Source organism: Chenopodium album, chromosome 13, assembly GCF_948465745.1.
Source record: "Chenopodium album chromosome 13, dcCheAlbu1.1, whole genome shotgun sequence".
NCBI classification, from domain to species: Eukaryota; Viridiplantae; Streptophyta; class Magnoliopsida; order Caryophyllales; family Amaranthaceae; genus Chenopodium; species Chenopodium album.
The window spans coordinates 7,394,064-7,414,403 of record NC_137846.1 but is presented as its reverse complement, the minus strand read 5'-3'; the positions used below and the strand labels follow the sequence as shown (position 1 = coordinate 7,414,403).

Sequence of the window (20,340 nt, the reverse complement as noted above, 5' to 3'; positions counted from 1 at the left end):
AAGGGTTAACAAGGGGTACCCAAGTTTAATTTATAACTAAAATAAGTTCTAATAAGGGTTAATAAGTTTAGATTAGTTAAGAAAAGTTCAGATAAGTAAAAATCAGGTGAATAGAACGCACCCTTATTAGAACTTATTTTAGTTATAAATTAAACTTGGGTAGCCTTGCTTAACTCTTATCACAACTTATCTGAACTTATTTTTCCTGAACTTATCTTATCTAAACTTATCTGAACTTATTAACCCTTATCTGAACTTATCAACTCTGAAATAAGTGGAAATAAGGTAAACAGAACATGTCCTAAATTATGTTCAATCTATATATTTAAATATAAAAATGCATATTAGAATGTAATTTAATATAAAATTAAAAATAATTTATTACTGTCTTGTATTATTATAATTTACTAACAATTAAAACATCAACAAGTCTTTCAAATTATTTAATACGGAGTATTAAAAAAATACTCCGTATTCAATGTAAAACTTGGAGCAACGACCGGATCACACACTATTTTAATACGGAAAAATAAAAAAGGTGAAATCAATGCTTGAACTCATGACCTTAAAATTGTAAAATTTGAGTTTTAACCTCGAAGTACTTGGTAGAACTTATAAATCTAGAGCATTAGGTAAAGAGAAAATACATTCTTATTAATGAAAACTTTGATGCCCAAATATATATTTAAATAACAATTTGCAATTATAAATCTACTCAAAAAATTTGTTAACTAATTGTTGGCTAACCAATTTGTGTTCTCAAAATATATATTTAAATAACAATTTGTAATTATAAAACTACTCAAATTATGTGCAACGACTTGACCACTTGGATTCGGCTAAATAACTAATTCATCTTTAATGATAGTCAATTTTATACTTCGTACCAAAGATGAAATATTAGTCATAATCTAATATATATATATATAAAGGGGAGTTTTTTCCCGAGATTTTAGAGCGCCACGTAGGATTTTTATTTTTAAAAAATTATTAGAGCGCCACATGGGATTAATATTTTTAAAACGCTACAATAGGATTATGCCACCTAAGATAAGTTAACGTGCCACGTAGGATTATAAATTATAGTCATATCCAATAAATAATTCAAGTGTCACATAAGCATAATTGACCTATGAGATTTTAATAGTTACATTAATTAAATACGAAATATTATCTTTTGAGATTAGGAATTTTATCTAATATTTTAAAACAAATACGGAGAAAATGATATATTACGTACAACTAATAAAATAACAAATGTAATCACATAAATATGGAAAATATTTTTTTAAAAAAAAAATAGATCGACCCGTGTGCTTTAACATGAATTATTGATCATTATTTCTCGTGGCTCTATACCGAAGGAAAAAAAAAAAAAAAAAAAAAAAAATTGCCTAAGATGGAAAGATCCCGTTCCCCGGTGGGTCTACAACACCGCCGCATTTCGGACAAATTTCAATGTTGTACTCCTCCTATTCTTTAATGATTTTTTTAGGGTTTTTCTTATCCAAAAACCACCCAAAGTCCCCATCAAATCCCATCAAAAAGGAGGTACAGAAAATTAAGGTTAGTTGGCAAAAGGGCCTTCTACTATATTATCAAACCAAAAATCCCATTTTTTTGTACTTCTTTTCTCTATTTCTAAATTACTGAAGAAAAGAAAAGACACTATCTTTTCTCTGTTTCAGCAAATTTTCAGGTTTGGTTATTCACAATCTTGTGCTATTTTCATACCGTTTTTCTTATTTTGATGATTGCTTTCATACCCACTTTGTGTTTCTTGCTTTTTCTGCAATTATTTGGTTGAAGTACTACTCTTTGATTCTCTTTTTATCATACCCACATTGTGTAATTTGCAAATTGTCCTATTTGCTCTTATATTTTGATATTTCTATGAAATTTGGCTGTTATTTAATACTTGTATTAATTTGTGGGTCTCAGAAATTGTAATAGCATCTTGATTTTATTAAATGAATAAAAATTGAATGTAGCATAAGATGAAAAAGATGATTGATTTAACTTTTTTAGTATAGAGAGCTACCAATTTGGTGTGATTTTCATGCAATTTCTTTTTTTTTTTTTTTTTTTTTTTTGAGGTGTTGACTTATTGCGGCCTTTTTGTTCATTATTAGAAGTGGATCTTTTCATGCAAGCTCTTTTAATGATAGTTTTGGAATTTTTGGGTTTCAAAGTTGTAATCTATCTTTTAATTCAGAGCCAATTTTTTAGTTTATAAGAGAGTCTTGGAGGCTAAATTCTGGTTGAAAATATAATTTTCTATCTCGTATAAGTGATTTAAGGTGATGTTTTGCTTTGTCATCTGTTAAATGGTTGCACCAGCGTCCATTGACTATTTATAACCGATGGCTGGATGACTAGTTTCTTCAACAAAGAGTGAATTGGTTGGACCTGAGTTTTTGTTATTATGTACAATACAGTGATACACACCAATTTTCAGAGTAGGTTGCTGATTTAAATTTGTTACCTTTGATAACCTATGTAGTTTATGTGATGGATGGTATTGATATTTCAATTCGGACGCCTTATAAAAAAAAATAGTAGTGTAGGACTATGAATGTAAATAGTTATTATGTTGTTTTCTGGAGCATTTGTGTATGTGCTTTTTCTTAACAAGGTTTCACTCTTAAGGAGAACTCTAACACGATTCCTTTGCTAATTTTTTAGAGGCTCGGTATAGATTAATGGTAGCTGTTTAGGTTAGAGTCTTATAGAGATCATTGTGCTTGTAGCTTTGGCCTACCACTCAATGCAAATTATTTTTCATCTACAGGAATTGTTACAAATTTTCCTTGACGAAGGAAGTCTAGATAGAACATATTGTTCTGAAACACATTCCATCGATGAAACGTTAGTATTGTCTTTGACAAGCTGATTAAGTATCTTTCCTGTGCCAAAATCTTCTGGAATAAAACAAAGGAGTGACTACACATGTTTGTTTCTTTGTCTGCTATTTAGATGTTCTGGTATTGTCTTTGACAAGCTGATTAAGTATCTTTCCTCTCTCTCTCTCTCTCTCTCCTATACAAACAGTATCATTTTCCAAATTTAGAGCTAATGTTGTCAAATCAGTCTCACACAAGCTTCAAGTATGCCTCATCTTTTCAGAGTTCTTATCTTGGTCTTCAATCATTCTTTTGTATTTGCTGTTGTGGTCATGAAAGTATGAAACTTTGATAGTGCTTTCAGCTCCTGCTTTTTATCTGAATTTCTCTGATGTCAAAATGAGTTCCTATTCTCCTCGGTGCACCATGCAAGACTGTCTAATGTAGAATGTGGTATTTCTGATTAAAATGACCAAGACCTATGTACGGTTGGCATACTTTGAAAATGACATTATTGTTGTAGGATCAAAGTCAGATATGTTGTTTAATCCTGTAAGTGGTTACTGAGCAAATCAGATTGTTCAGTACCAAATTTTGGAGGGATAGCTAAATAGAAGATGCAACTATTTTCTCATATTTGAAAGAAGAAAAAAAAGAGTTAATTTTAGGATCCACAAGAAAGCAGCATTGTTCAATTAAGTGAATAAAATTAGAGATGTTTTGCTTTCCTTTGCTGGTATATTTCTTACCATTTCTATTCTTTCGAATCTTGAGCCTTTGGTAGATATACTATATTGACTTCTGGCAGTCTGGTGGCGACTCTATTCTCTAATTTTTTTTTATCTTGATAAGAGACTCTGGTCCTCTTGCCTTGATGCTAAGTGACTCAAAGTTTGAAATTTATATCTTGATCTAATATTTTCTTCTGATGTGCCATGTGATGTCTGGCCAGTTTCATGAATATTTTGTGCTAGATCTCATAGTTTTAATCAAAGATGGCTGATTTATGTCTTGTGTAAACTTATAATTCTAATTTTAATCATGCTCACTCGAATTGGAAACTCTTTGTGCTGTGTAGGGTCTTCAGCAATTGTATCATGGGCTTTGAAGAAAGAGTTGTGGAGCATGATGATGTGAAGCAAGATGAGCAATCGGGGGCTCTGAGCCTGCATGCATTTTCTGATTTGTCATGTGTTTCACCCGTTGTATTTCTTTTTTTATTAAAAGAATCATATATCTACGGTAGTACTTCTCTGCTGCACAATATTATTAGGTGGTTGTTAATCATGATTATTTCTCATGTTCTTTAAATGTTTTTTTTGTGAATTAACCATTGTCTTGTGGATTCTTGCCTTGTCCTGTCTTACTGAGTTGTTTCGAGTACTTAATGTTATGGGCATCTGAAATTCTGGATGTAATTAATTCCCCCCCGCCCCCTCTCTTCCTGGTAGCTTACAGTATAGTGCATAGTCATTAGTCATGCAGTTCTCTTGCTTATTTACAAATTTTATTAGTCGACAGTTGTGTTTATCATTAAAGGAACACTGATTCAGGCTTGGCTGATAAAAATTGATGTTAAGGAGTTTAAGCAACTAGGCATTGCAAGTAGAGCAGTCATGTCCTACTTTATTTTATTTTTTAAATCGCCTCCTTGCCAAAGAAGGCGAACAGAGGAAGAGGTGACTTACATACTTTTATATTTTGGTGTTATAGGGAAGTCTAAAGCAACCAAAAAATTCCGTGCTCTGCAACAACAAGTCAATTTAGCCCTCATAAACGCCCCTCACCCTGGACCAGCTGTTTTTATTGTCCGTTGCCTATATGTGCTTCCAGTATTCGAATCATATGCTGATGGCTTCAGTCACTTGATTGTATCTGCTCTTCGTAAATTCCTGAAATCCAATACCAATCCCGCTGACTTGCTAGAAGCACAAGATCTTGCTGCACAGTTATTTCTCGATGTTGTCCAAGGCGTTGTCATCCATGATGAGAGAATACTTCTAAAGCTAATTGAAGCTGTTGATTTGAAGTTGGTGAATGTTGAAAAAGCTATACACAATTCAGCTGCAAAGAACTGTACTTATGACAAAGCTGAAGCTTTCATGGAGAATTATATTCATCAACACATAGAATCTCAGTCGTATATGACTGCTGTCTCTTTGTTGGAACAATTTGATATTCGTCACTCAGGAGAATCTCTCCTATTTAAAATATTGGAGAACAAAGACTTTAGAGCAGCAGAGAAGTGGGCATCATATGTGGGTAAGTCAATGTTATGTATTCTTGTTCAGGAATACGTTAAGATGAATATGCTAAAACCTGCATATGGGATTATAAAGAGGAACAATTTACAAGAGGAATTTCCAGATGTTTACCATAAATGTAAAGAAAGGTGATTATTCCTGCATAAATGTTTCTCATAAGCTAACACCTCTTTTTTTTTTTTTTTTTTTTTTTTTTTTTTTTTTTTTTTAATTTAATTTGAATCATGAATGAAAATAATATTATTGAATTGTAGCTCATTGAAGACTTTAGCTGAAAAAGGATGCTGGGATGTTGCAGAAGAGAGGACAAAGAATGATAGACAGCTTCTTGAATATCTGGTGAGCGGGTTTTTTGGAAATTAGTTTGAGCCCAAACCTAATAAATACATTCCTGTGATTCCAACAGCTTCTAACAACACATGTAGATTCTAACAACAGCTTCTTTCAGAGCACTTAGTTTGAATTTTTCAAAACCACTTAAATATCTGGTCTATTTTTGATTAAGCACTTAACTTGCTTATTTCTACCTCTATTTCACAATAGATGATCTGATTTCATGTCTTGTGCTATTAAATATTTTTGGAATGCTCAATTTATATTTTCATAATATAATATAATATTTTTAATTTATTAATTTGTACATGAATTAATGGTCAAAGTGGTGTGTTGGAAAGTAAAAAGGTCAAAACAGTACATCCATTGTGAAACGGAGGTAGTAATGGCTTATCAAGGGGTTTGGCAGCTTTGGATTCATTCTTATGTTTTCATTACCCAACCAATGAGTCCAAAATTGTTAATTTCTCGTTTAATCCGTTCATCCACTAGTGTGATGTAAGCTGCTTCCTTTGCACGAGGCTTTAAACTGGATAAATAATTTATCTTTTATCCATCCAGTAATTTGAGGATTTGTTTATATTTTATATATATTGAGTTGCTTATTGGCTATTGGCTACTTGATTCTAGATTGCTCTGGCTTACTTGTTATGTTCTTTTTCTTTATTCCAATATAACTTTTTGCTGCAATCTCTAAGAAAAACTGACAATATTAGAAAACAAATCTCTCTATGACTACTGAATAGATACTCTTGCCACCTATTATGCTTACTAAGGAAAGCTGGTGTTTCACTAACTGCTTGAATGCATACTTTTCTACTAACTAGGACCTAACACCTTTCTTATACATCAAAAAGGTTTATTTGGCGATGGAGGCTGGCTACTCTGAGAAGGTTGATGAATTATGTGAACGTTACTCGCTGGAAGGATTCGTGAAAGCTAAAGGTAAAATTTTGCTCCTTTTGCTTGACCTTCATTTTTCCTTGCCAGACACACGTCACACAGTTATAGCTGATTATCAAATTTCTTGAAGATCAGCAATCAGGGAGGGAATAATAAATTTTTTTTTTTTTAAAAAATTTTATTGACAGATTTCACTTATTTTGAATTATCAGGGGGCTAGAGCTATCCACAAAAATAATAGCAGAACAAATTTATCTGAAAAAAGATAAACTGATTTCTTTTACCCAGCATATTTGGGTCTAGGTTCAAAATCTGGAAAATTATCTTGACCTTTGGGTCGTTTAGGCTTTAGATTTTTGACTATATTGTAACTGGTGGTCTTTGACTATACTGTATTAGTGATTAGTGTTTTATACTTTTATCAGTTGAATACCTGGTTTCATCCTTTAGTGTTGGTCTTGGTGTAATCTGCTATTGATATTAACTAATTGTTTGTCCTAATATCTGAAGCATCAAAGTTCCATATTTAATGTATTTCAGAACCTTTTTCTTTAAAATTTCACATGTTTGCTTGTAGCTGAAAATATATTTGATGATCTGTTGTGCAAGATAAGATGGTGACACTTGCTGTTGATAATGTAATTAGTTTTCTTGTTCATCAAACAAAGCACGCAAAATTAAGATAGGTCCATATGCACTTGTTCATCAAACAACGCACGTAAAATTAAGATAGGTCCATATGTAGGGCTGTGGGCCCAGAAAGACATGAATGTTATCCTATATTTTTTTTTGGTGGTTGCAGAACCTGAGGTCCATCCTCTTCAGAGTCATTATCTGCATTTGCACGAATTATTCATAGATGACATTATTTGGGTTGATGAGGCTGATAGTCTGCAAAAAGCGACTTCTTATATTGAAGGGTGTAAAGTTGTTGGTGTGGATTGTGAATGGAAGCCTAACTATGTGAAAGGTAGCAAAGGCAACAAGGTACTGTCATTCCAAACTTCTCTTATGGTTTCATTATGTTCATAGTGCTTCATTTCCTTTAAGGTGCACTTTGCTATCAAATTGTTAAAAAAAGAAGGTTTTGTGAAATGTTAAAGCCAAAGGCTGCAACTTCTAGTAAAAATAAAGGTGCTAAGAGCTTATCTGATGATGAAATTATTCACATATTGCTGTAGCAGCTGTACGCTTGTACTGTATTGACGAAACTAATGCATCTTAAAATGATCCTGGGTTTAATTTATGGCTGATTTGAGACTTTTCTTGGTGCCCATTGGAGCTTGGAGCTTATTGATTTAGTGGTTTTGAGCTCATATGTTTATGGGCTTGAAGACTGTATTTTAGCCCCTTTCATTAGTTTGCTGAATATTTCTGTTTTACTGGACTTGAAGCTTTGTTTTATGAAGCTGGACCCTTTCTTTTATCTTTCCTGATGTTGCCTGTTCATTGTTCCCTTGGTTGACAGGTTTCTATCATGCAAATTGCTTCCGAAAAGGTTGCTTTCATTTTTGATTTAATTAAGCTATACGATGATGCTCCTGAAGTTTTGAACAATTGCTTGATTCGTATTCTGCAATCTCCAAGAATTCTGAAGCTTGGTATGTATATCATCGTAATTGGTTTCCTTGTTTTCTTCATTTTCTACCTTTTGTTGAAGTGTTTATGTAGCACCAGAACGACGTACCTTTTCTGTCTATATCAATATTATGTTGTGATTACCAGATTATGGCATTTAATGACATTGCTCCCATTTGTGCTATATCTAGGCTATAATTTTCAATGTGATATGCATCAGTTGGCTCATTCTTACCAAAAGTTGGACTGCTTCAAGCGTTATGAAATGCTTCTGGACATCCAGAAAGTGTTTAATGAGCCTTGTGGTGGGTTGTCTGGCCTTGTGAAGGTAATTCATGAATATGATCTTCTGGTGCCTTTTCCTTTTTACCCTGTTGAGTTGTTTATGGCTTACACTGAAAAAAAAATACCGCTAATGTTCGCTGTAGAAAATACTGGGAACTGGTCTAAACAAAACGAGAAGGAACAGCAACTGGGAACTAAGGCCTTTGAGTCAGCAACAAGTTAGTAACATTTCTGTTTGATCATTTTTCTTTTGTCACACCTTGTCACCACTTCTTATATGGACATTCTGCAGCTGGAGTATGCTGCTCTTGATGCGGTTGTTCTCGTCCATCTATTCCACCATATCCGCAGCCACTCTCAACCTGTTGACGTCGAAGACAAAAATGTCAAAATAGAGTGGAAATCCCATATTGTAAGTGCATCGACTAAATCGAATGAATCTCTTTTTAAAGCTCTGACTGGAATGCCAATTATGGATCAAAGTCGGGCTACAAGGTGAAGATAATATTTTCTGTGACTCCCCATATCCTGAAGTTCTTTGATTCTCATATAACTTTTTTCTTCTGTTCACTATGGCCCTCAGTCACCTATATTGTTTGTCTTTCTCAATTACTCTTAATCTAATGGCTGCAAAGTTTGCTTTTTATTTATATGCACACAATTGCATTCACACTCATAGACACGCGTCTGAGAGAGAGCAATGGTTTATCACTCGTGATTTTGCAATTCGTGATAACATATGGGTTTTGTTGTGCTGTTTTATTTTCTTCTATCTTTGGTTGCAGGCTTCACACCTTGGTGACACAAAGATGTCGAGGAAGAAAGATCTTAGTTTTGAGAAGAATTCTGAAATTGAAGCCGGGCATCCCAAATCGTCCTAGACTTATAACACCACAGTTTTACATGTCTTCTATTCCCTGAGTAATGAACTGTATATACATGTAGCTTTCAAGAATTTGGTCAGATGCTGACTTCAAGAAGGTGCCGACTTGCACTTTGTATATATACTATGCTACACTGTCAACATATTGTATATATAACTCTTGAGTTTAATTGGGCTCTGATTCAAAGTAAAATGTTCTTTTTAATTTTTGTTAATACAAACAGTATACTTTTCTCTTTTTTTTTTTTTTTTTTTTTTTCCGTATGATTGGAGTGATGCTACCCCAGGCATACAATAGTATAGGGAAAGAGAAGGCGACAGGAGCTAGGGACTGGTCCGGGGGGTGAGTAGCTCACCCAGGGACTCGATTTGGACTTGTAGTCATGGTACAAGCAGTGAAGCAACTGTACATGTACCGTGCACATGTTTATCCGACGTATTACAAATTTATAATTGGTTTACAATCGAAATAGTCTCTATTGTCATATGATTGTAACTGCTGCAGAATCAATAAATTACATCATTTACAGGAGGTATTAAAGCTGGTTCCTGTAAATTATCAGATGAAATAAAATTAAATCAAAATTAAATTAACTGGTTATCTTAAACATAATATACTATGAAAAGGTATTTTCTTGTGTTTAATGACCGAATGATGTAATGATATAGGCTAACATTTCCAAAGCAATCTGTCCCTAATATTAAGGTAACTTCTAAATATAAGTAATACCATATCATATTCATCTTTCACAACAAATGAACAAAACATAACGTCATTAATTCTCTTAATATTAATCCTAGCTAAATCATTTTTCTTCTCCCCTCCTCACATCAAACGAAAGAATTTAAAAGGGAAAAAAAAAAAAAAAAAAAAAAGGAGAGAAACGGAGAACAAGGGAGGAGAGGTGGCAATAATGCACGACTTCCGGTCGCCTTATAGCCATTCCTATGGATATGAAGGCGACCGGAGAGTCGAGTTTAATGGCATTGATCAATATACAGCTGTGGATCAAATTTACGTAGCCAGATCTCGAGGGTCAGCCCCTCGAAAAGGCCTTGATCGTAGATCGAAACGTAAATCATCCTTAAATACAAAGTCATCAAGCTCTTTGATGTTTTCGGTTAAGGCATGGTATAATAGTCCTGAACAAAAGAGGAAAAGAAGAATGGCTAAATATAAGATATATGATATGGAAGGTAAGGTTAAGAGTTCCTTTAAGAAAGGATATCGTTGGTTGAAGAAAAGATGCTTACATATTGTACATGGATATTATTGAATTTTTTTTATTTTTTTTTATTTTTTTTTTATTTTTTTTTTAACACAATATATTATTGAAAAATTTGAAAAAATAATAAAGTTGTACTCAATGAAAAGCAATAAGAGATCATTTTTATTTTTGTTCTTTCATCTTGAAGTATATTATAATTATTTTCTTCCAAGTTATTTGGTAAATACAATACATGATTTTAGATTATACAAACAAATGTATGACAACTAGTACTATACGTATACATTATGTTCATGCACATTTTTTAGGTGATGAAAAAAACAAAGGTAAATAATTATTTGTCTCCTCGATTGCATTTGAGCAATTGCTAGATTATGAGTCCTAGTCGTTGCTATTCTAGTTACTTGTCAATAGAAGTACTTTGTTTAATTTGTGCATACACTTTTGAAAGCGTTTACTAGTATATGTATTATTGTTTTTGGTATTTTTAATAGGAAATTTTGACTTTTACCATAAAAAAATCAAAAAATTGTTTTCAACCACCAACACTTCTAAAACTTTTATTTTACCACCAAATAAAAAATTAAAAATTGTTTTTTACCACCTGTCATAAAAAATCTAGCGGAATTTTTAAAATTCTTCGATTTTCGTGTCAAACACATGCTCTTTAGAGGTTTTGTGGGGCATTTTAGTTCTATGGGTCCAATTTGAAGTCAGAATTGACAAAAAATGATCGAAAATGTCTCATTTTGCGTGTTTAAAAATATCTCAATTTGCGTGAACACGCAAAACGAGATATTTCCGATCATTTTTTGTCAATTCTGGCCTCAAATTAGATCCATAGGGCCAAAATGTTGTTACCTTCACTACTCTCATTAATGGCTTTATTCACTCTAATCAACTGGACAAAGCCGTTCAATTGTTGGATAAAGTTGTCAAGCTTGGCTACCAACCCACATTAGTCACCTATGGTTCTATGTTCAAAGGTCTCTGTAGGTCCGGTGATAATGCCGGTGCTCTCAAACTCCTCAGAAATATGGAGTCTTATGGCCATTTTATGCCTAATCTTGTCATTTATAGCGCCATCATTGATAGTCTCTGTAAAGACCAGTTATTACCTCAGGCTCTCCATCTTTTCAAAGAGATGCAAGCCAAGGGACTTTCCCCTGATGTTGTCACCTTTACTACCTTAATTCGAGGTTTGTGCACTTTGGGACAACTGAAAGAGGCTCAACAAATGCTGACTGAGATGTTGAGGAACAACATTACTCCTACCATTGAGACCTACAGCATTTTGATTGACATGTATTGTAAAGAAGGCAAGGTTGGTGAAGCACGGGACATTTTTGAATACATGACTCAGATAGGTTTGGTTCCCGATATCATCACTTACAACGCTCTGTTAGACGGATATTGTTTACGTGGTGAGATGGATGAGGCAGAAAAGCTCATGGATTTGATGGTAAAACATGGTTGCAAACCTGATGTTATTACTTTCAACATTTTAATCAATGGCTATAGTAAAGGAGGAATGGTTGATGAAGCACGGGCCATATTCGAATCCATGATAAGTCAAGGTCTGGTTCCCAATGTTATTTCTTACAATGTTTTATTGGACGGATATTGTTTACGTGGGCAGATGGATGAGGCAGAAAATCTAGTGGCGTTGATGACAAAAAATGGCTGCAAATCTTGTATAATTACATTCAGCACCTTGATCAACGGATATTGCAAGTGTAAAAATCTTGACAAAGCTCTTAGCCATTTCCAAGAGATGCATCTTAATGGGATAACTCCAGATATTTACACATACAACACTCTTATAGATGCCTTTTGCAAGAACAATAGACTAACCACTGCGTACGAGCTTTTTACCGAAATGGAAACTCACAGACTAAAACCTGATGTAGTGACTTTGAATTCATTGCTTGATGGCCTGTGTAAAAACACACATATTGACAAAGCAATGGAACTGTTGAGAAAAATGAAGACTAAGGGAGTGGTTCCCGATATTATCACTTACAATATCCTAATCAATGGCTTGTGTGAAGAAGGGAAACTTCAAGAAGCTTTGGATACTTTCTCATCTCTCACAGAGAAGCGCTTACTGCCAACTATCTATACTTATAATATAGTTGTCAAAGGACTTTGTGAAAATGGTTTTCTGAACGACGCCATTGAAATGGTAGGGAGAATGGATGTCCTCCAGATGAATGTACATACAATTTAATCATGAGGGGGTTTTTGAAAGGCAATGATATCAGCAAGGCTTTGGAACTTGTCACCGCTACGAGAAGCAAAGGGTTTGCAGCTGATGCTCACACCGCTTCCTTATTTTTTAGCTTACTCACTGATCATACTTTATGTGATTCAGACAAGGCTCTACTTCAAAACTATTTCAGCTGAACAATTAAGTGTTTTTGCCTCTGTTTATAGTCATCATACTTTACAGAGTCGCCTGAATAGAAATATTAGTATCTTATAGCACTGGCTACATGTCTAGTTGTCTTAAGTCGCCTACACTTAAAGCTAGGTGTATTCAGGTATAAGGTTGAAGTTATATGCAGCTGCTGCATAGAGAAGTATATACATGCAGTTATTTGCAACTGATAATTATTATGCCCACTCATTCTAGAAAGTTTCTTAAGTTTTTCATATGGATTTATGAAAGAGGCATTGTTTCATTTTCTTACGAAACAGAAACAGAGACAAAGCGCATAATTATATTTGTAAATGTTTATTACTACTACATTCCTTTGTTCAACGACTTGCAATTGTTTTTTAGAGAGAGGCTTGATCGCCAAACCATCCATAAACCGATTACTCATCTAAACTTGGAAATAATGCTTATTAGAAATTTAGAATCACTGCTTCCTTCATTCGTCGATCAAGCTACTAATGGAAGGAGTAAAAAGCAATTGTTCTTCGTAGATGCTTAAAACAAGATAAAGATTTACTCTGTTGTTGTTAAGGTCATAGGACTCAAACCCTTGTAATATTGCAAATCCCATACCACATCTATTAAACATTAGGAAGGAGTGTTTCTTTTCAACTCATTTCAACTAATTTAAATTATACTCAGAATTCATTGCCAAAAAAAAAAAAAAAAAACCTAATCATTTGAACTTGTAAGTATGAATCAACGTATCTAACCTACTTGTTTTTTGGTATAGTAAGTCCAATGAAAAACATTTGTACTCTAAGCATAAGAAACATTTTTTTTTTTGACAATAAGCATAAGAAACATTGCTTTTTATTATGATAACGAATCCAAAGAACAAAAGTTGTAAGATTTGTATTGCTGAGATTGGAGTAACGTACAAATAACAAATAACGATCTTAAGCTCCACTTATTTTGATGGAAAACATACTACATGAAAACTCATTTTAAATAGCAATTTTCAAATGATAAACATGATTGTGTGAAAAATGTTTTCATTTGTTTTATTATAGAAAAACATATGGGGAAGAAGACTAAAGGAAGGGCCGAAGGGGAAGAATAGGGGAAAGAATAATATAGAGTACTAAGGGGCCGTTTGGTTCGCACGGGGTAAACGGAATGAAATGAACAAAGGGAAAGAAAGAGAATGAAATGGAAATACCTCAAATTTAGTATGTTGTTTGTTTTAAAAAAACTAAGAGAATCAAACCACCAATTAAACCACCACATCACCACCACACACAACCTATCTCCTTCACTTCCCACGTTTTCCGGCCACCACCCAGCCAACCACCGTTCGCCGCGCTTCCCCCATCAGTCGGCGCGATTCGCCGCCCTCCTCTCCCCCCGCAAACACCTTGGGTCCCTCGGAAAACTTCACCCAAAAACCCTAGAAACCCCTTCTCCCTCCCCATATAACCATCGTGCGACCCTCCTTCCACCGTGTAAACCCTAGAGGCTAAGGATTCGAGGGTGGGGGAGGGTCAGGTGACGGTTTTACGAGGAGAAAGAAGGGGTTTTACGGGGAGAGAGAAGGGGATTTCGAGGCTGGTGAAGTTTTTCTGGGGAGTGGCGGGGGAGAGGCGGCGAAGCGCGCCGAGTGGTGGGGGAAGTGCGCCGACTTGGTTTACCGGTGGTGTGGGTAGATCAGGGTGGTTGTATGGTGGTGATGTGGTGGCTAGGAAATGGGAATGGGAATACATAGGGGGGTGGGGAATCAACTTAGAAGGATTTAGGGGAATGGGAAGGGTAAAGGGAATGGGAAAATATGCCTAACAAACAACAACAAAGGGAATCAGTACATTTGATTCCCTTTCCCTTTGATGATTAACTCCAACCAAACGGCCCCTAAATAGAAAATGTAGCATACCCTCTTTAAAAAAGGAAAATCTCGTCTAAGAAGAAATTTTCACCCTCTAACAAAACGAACCAAGACATATGCCAATGCTTAGCTTTCACCAAACTAATAATTATCAATAATTAAAAATTATTTATCATTAAAAATAAGTAATTACAAGTTAATCTCTGAAATAAAAAAAATGATATTTCAAGTGAAATTGTTATTAATAAATTATTTTTACTACCTCCATTACATATTATTTACAATGATTTGACATAAAATAAAGAGGAAAAATGTCTAATCATTGCAAATAATATATAAATATAACGGAGGTAGTAATAAAAAAAAAATACTGAATTTGGCGGGAGAAATTTAACATGTACGCAATTGGGAGTAAGTGAGATTATACAGAGTCAGTAAAGAGAGAGCAGCAAAGTTTGAAGGTTGCATAAAAATGGAGGGCACCGATCCAGAGACCGAGAAAATTCGATTGGTGAGTTTAGCTATGGATTTCGGCTTCGACGAGCAGTCTGCTTACAAATGCTTGGACCGTCTCATTCAACTTTATGGTATTCTCTCTCTTCTTTTTTAAACCCTAATTATTTTCATTTTTTTTTACTTTGATTTAATTCGTTGACTGAGATTTCTGTTGAATAAATTGTCTGTGTTATTCGAGTATTGATAGAAAAACTGTCTGTGTAATTGGAGATTTGAGACTGTGTTTTCTCGTGAATTTTATTATCTTTCCACGCCTAAAATGTCAATTTAATCCTAATTTCTGCGAGTTTGAACTGTTTATGAACCCGAGCTAGGTTGCATCCTAAAATCAATTGGCAATGGTAGGAGTAACTCCTCGATTTGTAATATGGTTGTGTGGGAATTTTGGTATTTTAATGATTTTAGTTACTACCTCCGTTTCATATTATTTGCAACGATTTGACATAAAGTAGAGAGGAAAAGTGTCTAATCGTTGCAAATAATATGAAACGGAGGTAATATATGATTCTAGTTATGGTGATATCATGTATTCCTGTGCTGTACAAATTGGAGTGTAGTCGAGTTATATGCCCCCCACCCCAGTCCGAATAGAAGGAAATTGTCTCTTATAATGAGTCTCTTTGAGAAGAGGATCATAGCCTTTGGGAGTAACGAGTATTGCCTATCTGATAGACATTCTCATGAATTATTGAAGGTGAAGATGGACAAGATTTTATTACTGTGGAGCATTGTGGTGATGATTTTCTTGCAATGCTGGCCGAGTCTATGCAAGACAGTGAAGAATGGGATGATGTACAAGCTATGGAAACTGAAACATGTGGTGCTTTAAGCAGCATGTTGGGAAAAGCAACTCCTATTCTTGAAGTTGATTGTGAAGATGATGAGGATCCCGGAAGTAGTGTTCATGTGAGAGAACAAACTCAGACAACTCAGGATATCCTGGTGGTGGATTCTTCCAGTGAAAATGAGGATTTGATGTTTGAAACTTCTGCAAATAGAAGTTCTAAGTCCTCAGCAAATCCTAATCCTCATCATAACAGCAGCGATTGGACCTCTCCAAGATCTGGGGTAAGATCTTTTCTATGATTTGGAATGATTTCTTTTCTGTGAAATGATAAATGCTAGTTGAAAAGCTGCCAAATTCTACATGAGAGCTTTCTGTTGTTCACTTGTTTGGGAGTATGATTTGTAGCTTATATAGATGGTTTTACAGCCATTTTTTCCACAAGTATTCCTTGCCAATGAAGCTAAAAGCTAGTTTCTTTTTGCTTCCTATGCACTTACGATGTCTAGCTTCACTTTCTCAAATTTTCTTAACATTTGAAGTTGTACCTTTCTCTAATGAATTCTGATTCTTTGAAGGAGTGCCGCAGCAGTGTCACTCATGGTAAAGGCTCATCTCTATCTCAAAAAAGGGATAGAAGTTCATCTGTCATCTCTACAAGCGAAAGATGTCAAGCATTGGATACAAATGAAGAAACTCTTAGTTATGAAGATTTGCAGGCTTTGGATGATTTTGAATTAGCTAATGTCGTCATATTTGGCAATAAGTTGTTTCGCCCTTTGCAACATCAGGCATGTAAAGCATTTGTCCAAAAGCAAGACTGCTTTATTCTCATGCCAACAGGTGGTGGAAAAAGTCTGTGCTACCAGGTGATTTTCTATGTATTACTATAAATTACTACTATCGTGTCTGTGGCTTGAATATTGTGATCGATATACTGAATAAAAAGTATTGTCACCTTCACTTAGGCTGTAATGTACAAAGCTGGAATTGTGAATACTGAATCGTGTCTGGCACAAACCTTTTTTTTTTTTTTTTTTTTTTTTTTTTTTGGTGCATCTCTTTTGCAACTGTAAAGTCGTGAACATGTCCTACAATTGATTAGTGCATGACATATTATCACCAATCCTAAGTATCTAACAAATTGCTTGTTCTTACAGCTTCTTGCAACTCTACAACCAGGCGTGACCATTGTTATATCCCCACTGCTTTCTCTTATTCAGGATCAAATCGTAACACTGAATCTCAAGTATGGGGTTCCTGCAACTTTTCTAAACTCCCAGCAAAGCCCAGCACAAGCTGCAGCTGTCATTCAAGAGCTTAGGTATTTGTTATTAAATTAGGAAATTTGCTTACATAGTTTGCTTGCTCAACATGTGTCCTCTGCTGTGTAAGATATGAGTATTATGAAGCCTAGTATATTTCTGCTTAAGCTTTAAGCCTGTATGTACTACGGTGTTGTTGGGCCTTTTAAGGCATATTCAGGATAAATTTAACTAATTTTGTCATGGCTGCTGATGTTTTTCCTTTATTCTTGATAGGAGTGACAAACCCTCATGTAAGCTCTTGTATGTAACTCCGGAAAGAATCTCTGCAAATGCATCATTTTTTGATGCATTAAAAAGTATGCATCAAAAGGTGAGTTCGTGCTGGTTCTGCAATAAAAACTCGATTTTCTGTCCAAATAGATATTTGTACTTGTAACATGAATTTCCTGGATAAGATGAGATTTTTTTTTTCAATTGTAGGGACTTCTGGCAGGGTTTATTGTTGATGAAGCTCATTGTGTAAGGTATTACCTGAAAAATGCATTTTTTAAGAATAAGTTTGCTAAGCTTAAGTTCTTGCTCACTCTAGGAAACTTGGATTCAGTATCTGAGATTTTTCAACATGATGATGATCTACATATTAGGTTTTTTTTTTTTCCCCATGACGATACCCTTTTAGATTTTGACTTATAGCCTGTTGGTGACAGAGTCGGATTTTTAAAGTGATGAATGACATAACCTGATTCACCTTACTAAGGCAGATGACACATTAATACTCTGTCCAACTAACGAAGATTTTGGAAAGAAACCTCACTCCTCCTTACTGTCTTTTGAGTTCAAGTGCTCAAATCATTTTTCCTGAATCAATTATGAACTTCCTTCTGAACATTAGTTTTTATTTATTTATGTATTTTATGGAAGGAAAAAAAAAAAAAAAAAAAAAAAAAAGCAGCAAAGTCTAACTGTTCATCAGTATAAGATAGCTAGCTTAGGGTGAATCAATGGGCTAATTTCATGGAGAAAAAGGTGATTTTTGTTTTCCATTTTGTTTTTATTCCAATTTTGGAACTAGTTGACAGGGAAGAATTTTGCTGTTTGTCATACTATTACTGCAATCGTTATTATCTAGCTAAATTAGTTCTTACTTGTGCTTAGCCAATGGGGCCATGATTTCCGTCCAGATTATCGGAGATTAGGATGTCTTAAGCAGAATTTTTCAACTGTCCCTGTGATGGCTTTAACAGCTACAGCAACTCATTGTGTACGCAAGGTACGAATGATTCTGTCAACAAAAAAAAGTTGTATGAATGACCTTATAGATATAGTCCATAATTTAAGAGATCTTTTACAGGACATATTAAATGCATTAAGAATACCTCTTGCTTTGGTGTTGGAGACGAGCTTTGATAGACCGAATTTGAAGTATAAAGTGATTACTAAGACTAAGGAACCTCTCAAGCAGCTTGGGAAACTACTGAAAGATGAATTTGAAAATTCTTGTGGAATTGTTTACTGCCTTTCAAAGAATGAAAGTGTGGAAGTGGCAAAGTATTTAAATGAGAAATGTAAGATCAAAACAGTGCATTACCATGCTGGTTTAGCAGCTCGTCAAAGAGTTTTTGTTCAAAAGAGATGGCATACTGGAGAAGTACAAGTTGTATGTGCTACTATTGCCTTTGGAATGGGAATAGATAAACCTGATGTGGTAAGCTTGAGATGAGTTATTTTTTTTAAGTGACTTGTTTCTGTTGAAACCTTAAATTATATTGCATAATGCATTTTTTATAGGGGGGTGGGGGGATTCTTGGTCTACCTCATGGTTTTTTCAGTCTTAGTGCATTGCATTCATCTTCTTCGGGAAACCTCACTCTTATGATTCTTTCTGTTAATGTTCAGCATTTTGTTGTCCATAACACAATGTCCAAATCGATTGAAAGCTATTACCAGGAGTCTGGAAGGGCAGGTAGAGACAATCTTCCTGCAGAATGTATTGCCTTGTATCAGAAAAAGGATTTCAGTCGAATTGTTTGTATGTTGCGAAATGGACAAAGTTATAACAAAGACAGCTTCAAGAAGGCAATGGCTCAAGCTCAGAAAATGCGTGAGTATTGTGAACTGAAGGTTAGTGAATCATCTTGTTTTCATGCTCCCTTTGCCAAACTGAAAACACTCATCACATTAGTTGGAAAAACTATTGGTAGGTAATGCCTTTATGCCTGTGAAACTTTTTCAGGACGAATGCAGGAGAAAAACATTGCTTGAACATTTTGGAGAATCATTTGACCCAAATACATGCAAATACGGTCCTAATCCTTGCGATAATTGTGTGAATAGACCTGTATGAGAGTAATGACAAGCTTACCATAATTGACCAAGGTGAAATTTGATTCAGAGATTACCTATTCCACAAAATGTGTGCTGTAGCCATGTGTAGCATTTTGTAACTCATGCCGAAGCTGTTAGAGATGCTTACAGCCCAAGAAGTCAAGAATCCACAATGTCACCACCTCACCTGGGCTTGGCTACAAGTATTTGTCTTTGAGATGGATGTACATATATGTATGTATGTGTTAGACTTTGCAATAGACAGTTTTCTTTTGTTATACGAATTGCTCATAATCAAATTGTCTCTAAGTGTTCTATTAAACTTTTGCTGATGTAAATCACATTTATAATTCCATCCCCCTTTAAGATAATTGAACTGCTGCCACGAGGATAGGAGATAGAAGTACCAACCGTATAGCCCTTGATTTTCGAATTGTCCAAGTGTTGGATTGTTGGTACACTGGTAGAACGTAAAATGAATATGAATGCTGTACTATACCTTAACCTTGGAAACTTGAATTAGGTGATGTTGTACCTGAAGTTTTGCTAATCATATCACCGCGAAATTTCTTGTAATGCTGTATGTTGTATATCTCATTCATCAGTCGCTTGACAATGAAAATGAGGGACCTATGTAGTTGTGGTGTGTTCAATGATGACAATGATTAATCGTTGAATCCAGAATTTAAGAGGGGCAGATTTACTACAACAGCCATAGTAAAGAATGTGTTTCTGACATAACACCTTGTCATCACATGTCTTTGTACCATTGAACTGCATTATGGAGCTGTGTTGTATTACAAAATACTTTCTTTCCGTTTCTAAGAGATTGTTTAAGAAGCAAGTGCAAATTTGTGTATATAAGTG

The 20,340-nt window shown here is 34.7% G+C and overlaps 2 protein-coding genes and 1 pseudogene across 3 annotated transcripts; all 3 read left to right on the top strand.

Moving 5' to 3' along the window:
- The first annotated feature begins 1,419 nt into the window (after positions 1 to 1,419).
- LOC145574468 (uncharacterized) lies at positions 1,420 to 9,283 on the top strand. 2 transcript variants are annotated; one of them, XM_081632255.1, is made up of 11 exons: positions 1,420 to 1,699; positions 3,922 to 4,085; positions 4,557 to 5,235; positions 5,362 to 5,446; positions 6,298 to 6,385; positions 7,146 to 7,330; positions 7,812 to 7,944; positions 8,113 to 8,249; positions 8,350 to 8,424; positions 8,499 to 8,701; positions 8,992 to 9,283. In XM_081632255.1, the coding sequence occupies exons 2-11, from the start codon at positions 3,941 to 3,943 to the stop codon at positions 9,125 to 9,127; spliced, it is 1,866 nt and encodes a 621-aa protein (XP_081488381.1). In that variant the 5' UTR covers positions 1,420 to 1,699; positions 3,922 to 3,940; the 3' UTR covers positions 9,128 to 9,283. The 2 variants fall into 2 exon arrangements, with proteins under 2 accessions (XP_081488381.1, XP_081488382.1); XM_081632256.1 differs by having other exon boundaries at positions 1,422 to 1,699; positions 8,499 to 8,618; positions 8,992 to 9,247.
- A 720-nt stretch (positions 9,284 to 10,003) lies between these two features.
- Positions 10,004 to 12,724, top strand: LOC145575125 (uncharacterized; annotated as a pseudogene).
- A 2,279-nt stretch (positions 12,725 to 15,003) lies between these two features.
- On the top strand, positions 15,004 to 19,863 carry LOC145576160 (ATP-dependent DNA helicase Q-like 1). Its single transcript, XM_081633944.1, has 10 exons — positions 15,004 to 15,167; positions 15,791 to 16,164; positions 16,459 to 16,749; positions 17,041 to 17,204; positions 17,422 to 17,518; positions 17,629 to 17,672; positions 18,304 to 18,418; positions 18,500 to 18,853; positions 19,045 to 19,269; positions 19,382 to 19,863. Exons 1-10 carry the CDS (start codon positions 15,053 to 15,055, stop codon positions 19,490 to 19,492), a joined length of 1,890 nt encoding a protein of 629 aa, XP_081490070.1. The 5' UTR covers positions 15,004 to 15,052; the 3' UTR covers positions 19,493 to 19,863.
- The last annotated feature ends 477 nt before the right edge of the window (positions 19,864 to 20,340 follow it).

What these genes read in the sequence shown, in the direction of transcription:
- LOC145574468 (XM_081632255.1), top strand. Translation starts at nt 3,941, where the DNA reads ATGGGCTTTGAAGAAAGAGTTGTGGAGCATGATGATGTGAAGCAAGAT. An exon ending in AAGGTAGCAAAGGCAACAAG is followed by an intron (nt 7,331 to 7,811) that starts GTACTGTCATTC and finishes CTTGGTTGACAG; the next exon opens with GTTTCTATCATGCAAATTGC. An exon ending in TCCAAGAATTCTGAAGCTTG is followed by an intron (nt 7,945 to 8,112) that starts GTATGTATATCA and finishes TGCTATATCTAG; the next exon opens with GCTATAATTTTCAATGTGAT.
- LOC145576160 (XM_081633944.1), top strand. Translation starts at nt 15,053, where the DNA reads ATGGAGGGCACCGATCCAGAGACCGAGAAAATTCGATTGGTGAGTTTA. An exon ending in GATGAAGCTCATTGTGTAAG is followed by an intron (nt 17,673 to 18,303) that starts GTATTACCTGAA and finishes ACTTGTGCTTAG; the next exon opens with CCAATGGGGCCATGATTTCC. An exon ending in GAATAGATAAACCTGATGTG is followed by an intron (nt 18,854 to 19,044) that starts GTAAGCTTGAGA and finishes GTTAATGTTCAG; the next exon opens with CATTTTGTTGTCCATAACAC.